This window comes from Haplochromis burtoni, unplaced genomic scaffold, assembly GCF_018398535.1.
Source record: "Haplochromis burtoni strain Fernald_Lab_line unplaced genomic scaffold, NCSU_Asbu1 Contig_2507, whole genome shotgun sequence".
In the NCBI taxonomy this organism is placed as follows: domain Eukaryota; kingdom Metazoa; phylum Chordata; class Actinopteri; order Cichliformes; family Cichlidae; genus Haplochromis; species Haplochromis burtoni.
Genome location: NW_024584868.1, coordinates 7624 through 11969, shown reverse-complemented (window position 1 = coordinate 11969; position 4346 = coordinate 7624). Strand labels below are relative to the sequence as shown.

General features: G+C 44.7%; 1 protein-coding gene across 1 annotated transcript; it reads right to left on the bottom strand.

Annotated features, from left to right (window-relative positions):
* Nucleotides 1-70: 70 nt before the first annotated feature.
* On the bottom strand, nucleotides 71-3747 carry LOC121813768. Its single transcript, XM_042217665.1, has 2 exons — nucleotides 2575-3747; nucleotides 71-1489 (listed from the first exon to the last, which is right to left on the bottom strand). Exons 1-2 carry the CDS (start codon nucleotides 2716-2718, stop codon nucleotides 71-73), a joined length of 1563 nt encoding a protein of 520 aa, XP_042073599.1. The 5' UTR covers nucleotides 2719-3747.
* Between the last annotated feature and the right edge of the window lie 599 nt (nucleotides 3748-4346).

The following is a 4346-nucleotide window of genomic DNA, read 5'->3' as shown; positions in this document are numbered from 1 at the left end:
TTTAATTGATGCTGTGTCATTTTCCTCATTACCCCTGACTCGGGGTGCTCAGCCTGTGGTGCATGCTAACTCAGTAGATTCGGGTGACGTTTTCAGTGTTTGCTGGATTCTTTTGTAAGTCTGTTCTTACTCGTTCTGGGAGACCTGCTAACACTGCAGATCGGAACCACGCCCTTAGTTCACCATTCTGCCCAGGATGTTCTCCAGTTTGAAGAATCCACTGTTCTTTTGCATGCTCCATAAACTCTCTAGGGGAATGTTCTGGGCTCCAAACAATCCTAGGTGTAGTGCCAATGTTATGGGTCGGATACTTCTCATGCACTGCGTCAGAGAGAGCATTTCGCACCCTTGCGTAGGGGAGATCGTTTGGTTGACATACAGTTCTTGCTATCTCTTCCACATCGGCGAGGCCTCCTCCTCTGAAGGTCCTCCCACCGATAGCTCGGAAATCCCCCAGGGCCAATTCTTCTCCTTCTGTAAGACTTCCTAGTCTCCTCAACCAAGCCGCTCCTCCCTCTGTAATTGGGGGCAGCTGCTTCACCAGAGCCTCAAGATCTCTGATATTATACGGGTGGTAGACTGGTTCGCCCCGTACACCCGTCAGTAAAGGCATTGTGAGGGGCAATTCCTCCTCTGCGTCACACTGCCGTTCTCCGGTTTGCAATGCAACAGTCTTCCTCCGATTCTTTTCAAAGATAGACGGTCTTTTATCTCTTGGTTCCTCCAGAACCCTCCCAGAGCGAAGGGTCGTCCTTCCTGGGAGACCCTGAAAGTTTGGGGCAAGTGCTCCCCTTTCCAGCTTTGCCACTTCTCTAGATTTACGCGATTGATTTGCTGAGGCCGCCAAGTCCTTTTCCAATGCATCAAGTGTTTGTGCTACGCTACGTGGTGTTGCTACGCCTTCCTCCTCCAGTTTTTTCAAGAGACGTTCCAGCTTTATTACGGCCTCCCGATTGTCAGATTCTTTCCCAAAAACGTGGCCTTGCCACTGTTCTTTCTCAGGATTGTCAACCGTTGACCTCTGATTGGCTTTTTGGGTCGCCTTTAACGGCGCCCTCTGATACTGCAGTGAAGGTGAATCTTCCTCTGAAGTCCAGGCCTCCTGGGATGGATTTTCTTGGCTGGGCTGTTGCGGTGTCACCTGACCTGTACTTGTAGAAGCCACAGGTTGAGCTTCTTCTGTAGCTCTATCTGGGCTAAAAAGAGAGGGAGGGATGGAGATCAACCCCCGTGTAGTGATTCCTTGTGATGTCCCAGCAACTGGGTGGGGCTGACTTACCTCTGATGCAGCTGCTGCTGATTGAGGCTGCACTACTCCTGTGTCTGCCTCCACTGTGGCCGGAGCAGATGTCGATGGTATAGGATTCTCCTGTAGATTGACAATTTCACCTGTCACTATTCCTGTTTTTCCTTCCGGCCCCCACATGTTGCCACCCTCCAAAGTCACCACTGGACAAATATAAGGAGGGGGTGGGGCACTCAGGAAGTCCTTAGGGTGGGTTTTTATAATCGATTCATCGATTAAAATCGATTCTGGCTTGGATAACGTAAAATCGATTCATTAAAATCCTGAATCGATTTTTTTAATATAAATTTATTTTGCCCGAAATGCCAGAATCTCTGGTGACATCTCACAAAATTTCAAGAACCACCAAACAGTTAAGACAGTAAATGAGAGCAGGTACACGGATTCTGCACATAGACTTAAACACACAGCGTCGACCCGCGGATCAGAATCAGTTAGATGTCGCCTTTCTCACGGTCGGGGCTGAAAGCCGACAGCTCGCTGATTCTGATCTGTCGGCGGGTCCGCGCTTTGTGTTCACGCCCTTTATGCGCTGATTCTAAAGCTGTTAGTTTGATCTCTCTCCAAACAATATTGACCGAACCAGCAGCAAAAGAAGATCCAAACGCTTCACATAAACATCGTCATGAATTCACTCTGACTTTTACTCTCTCTCTCTCTCTGTACTTCAAGAACAGTTTCCCTTTCTTCATTATTCGCTTGCTTGTTACGCACAAGTCTACCGTTGTTTACAGCGCTGTCGGCCGCTGTTTTTTTCCCTTTTACATTCTTCCGAAAAGAAAACCTCATTTCTGCCGTTCAATACTGAACAAATTTAAACTTTTTAAAATTATTCAAAATGCAAAACGCTTAGCCGTGTCTCTAATAAAACCGCTGTAACGTCAGAGGTAATGTTCATATGTTGATTAATGGTTTTCTTTCGTTTTTGATGTACTGCAGAATATTTTTATAAAATCCCAGGCCAGGAAAATCACCTTCATGTTTTTCTGTGTTTTATCTTCAGCTACTTTGACACAAAGGCATCTGCTGTGAGCTCACACCTGTGATAAAGTCTTGCGTGTGTCAGCTTCCTTTTTATTGATACAAAAATATGTAAATGTACTGATCTGAATTATAATATTTCTGACTGTCAAAATTTCCCAGATTTAAATCGAATCGAATTAAACGAATTAAATCGAATCGTGGATCGAATCGATTCGGGACCTTGTGAATCGGAATTGAATCGATTCTAGAAATCAGTGACGATACCCAGCCCTACTCAGGAAGTCCTTCAGGCTGGGATATAACCTTCCCTCAGCCTCAGCTTCCTTTTTTAAGGCTGGCTTGATGTCGTTCGCTTCCTCTTGCATCCAGTGAGAAACACCTTGGGAGACAATCATAAGCTTGCAATACTTACTTTGTTTTTCCATCATACGTTTCTTTTCAGCCTTTATTTTCCTCCCCTGAAAACGTCCTAAGGATTCCTCTTCAAGCTCCTTAATCCTCTTCTCACATTTCTCACCTTCCCGTTGAAAGATGGAATGCAGAGGGATTCTGTCCTCCAGTGTCTTCTGTTGATTTTCACATAATTCCTTCACTTCTTTTCTAAATCTTGACACTGACGAGCAATCTCTTTTGAAGAAGTCCCTTCAGTCATTTTAATTGCTTTCTTCAATTGCTGTAATTGCTCCTTCAGTGGCTTGTATCTCTTTCCCCCACCAGGGGTCGCCTTTTCCTCTTCAGCCATTTTGCTTTTTGACCTCACTTACCTTACCAAAATGGCCGGTCTTAGGCTCCTCCCTTTGGGGTTGCCTCGCTGTATTTCCCTTTCGGCAGTCAGAATCTCACAAGCTGGTCAAGCCGAACTTCCGCTAGGCTCCAGCCTGAGAGAGAGAGACCGCCCACAGACACACACACACACACACTCTCTAATTCTCCTTTCAAGAGAGAAGCTTCACAAACGTCTAATACACAGTTTTAAGCACACAAAGCCAACGAAAATTCACTCTCACATTCACTTCCCTAACAACTACAAAGTTTTCACACATGAAAATAATCCAGACAATCTACTATGCACGCCGTTTTCCTTCCTTATAACGAGAGACTCAACCAACCTTTAAAAGACTTTATATACACAACATCAAATAAAGCACAGATCTCTGCCTTTTCCAGGTAGAGAAGGAAATACGACCCAACTAGAAAATCTCCCAGCAATCACGCAAAGTTCTCAATTTTCACCGATATATTTAGCAACACACTCCTACTTTACGGGAGTTTTACACAAGAGATCATTACTCATGAAATTCCATTAAACCATACTCACATTAGGAAATCACAAACGCAAGACTACAAAGTTTAGTTTATTTAATATACTGAAATCTTTTAACCACACTTCTGAAACCCACTTTCACCTAACCAAAAAGAAGCTCAGAAGCACAGAAATGGAGAAATAGGGAGATGAAACCAAGGCCGCAGCTATACACACACACCCCGCTCATACTCGCGCGCGTGCCCGCTACCGCACAGCACCACACAGCCCCTTCTTTCTCCTAAGAAGAAATACACACACACACTCACTGTCCTCTTCTCTAACAGCGAGAGAAGAGAAAGGCGTTTTAGTTTTCTCACACTCTGGATCCACACAGAGGAAATTCAACAACAAAAGACAGTTTATACAGTTTACACTTTTAAATTCACACACACGGGTAATTTATATTCTATATACACACAGGCCCGCATAGACATAAGAAAACACCATATGCCAGAACAGCTTATCTTTATTCCTCTATTTCTATACCGGTATTCCTAACTTTTAGACTAATTTAAAAGCTGTAAGCCCAGGCCGCGCCTTGCTGATCAATTAAACGCTCCGAGAACGCCCTCTCAGACAAGCGGTCAGATTCCTAAGCTCTAATTAATTCATACCTGCTCCTCGTCAAAAAAACCAGGAGCTCCACCTGCCGCGTAACCTATCACAGATCACGCTTTTGGCTTTACTTAAAGTTCACAGGTCCTTGACGTTAACAGGGGCAGGCGAGTCCGACTCTGTCAATCAATCTAG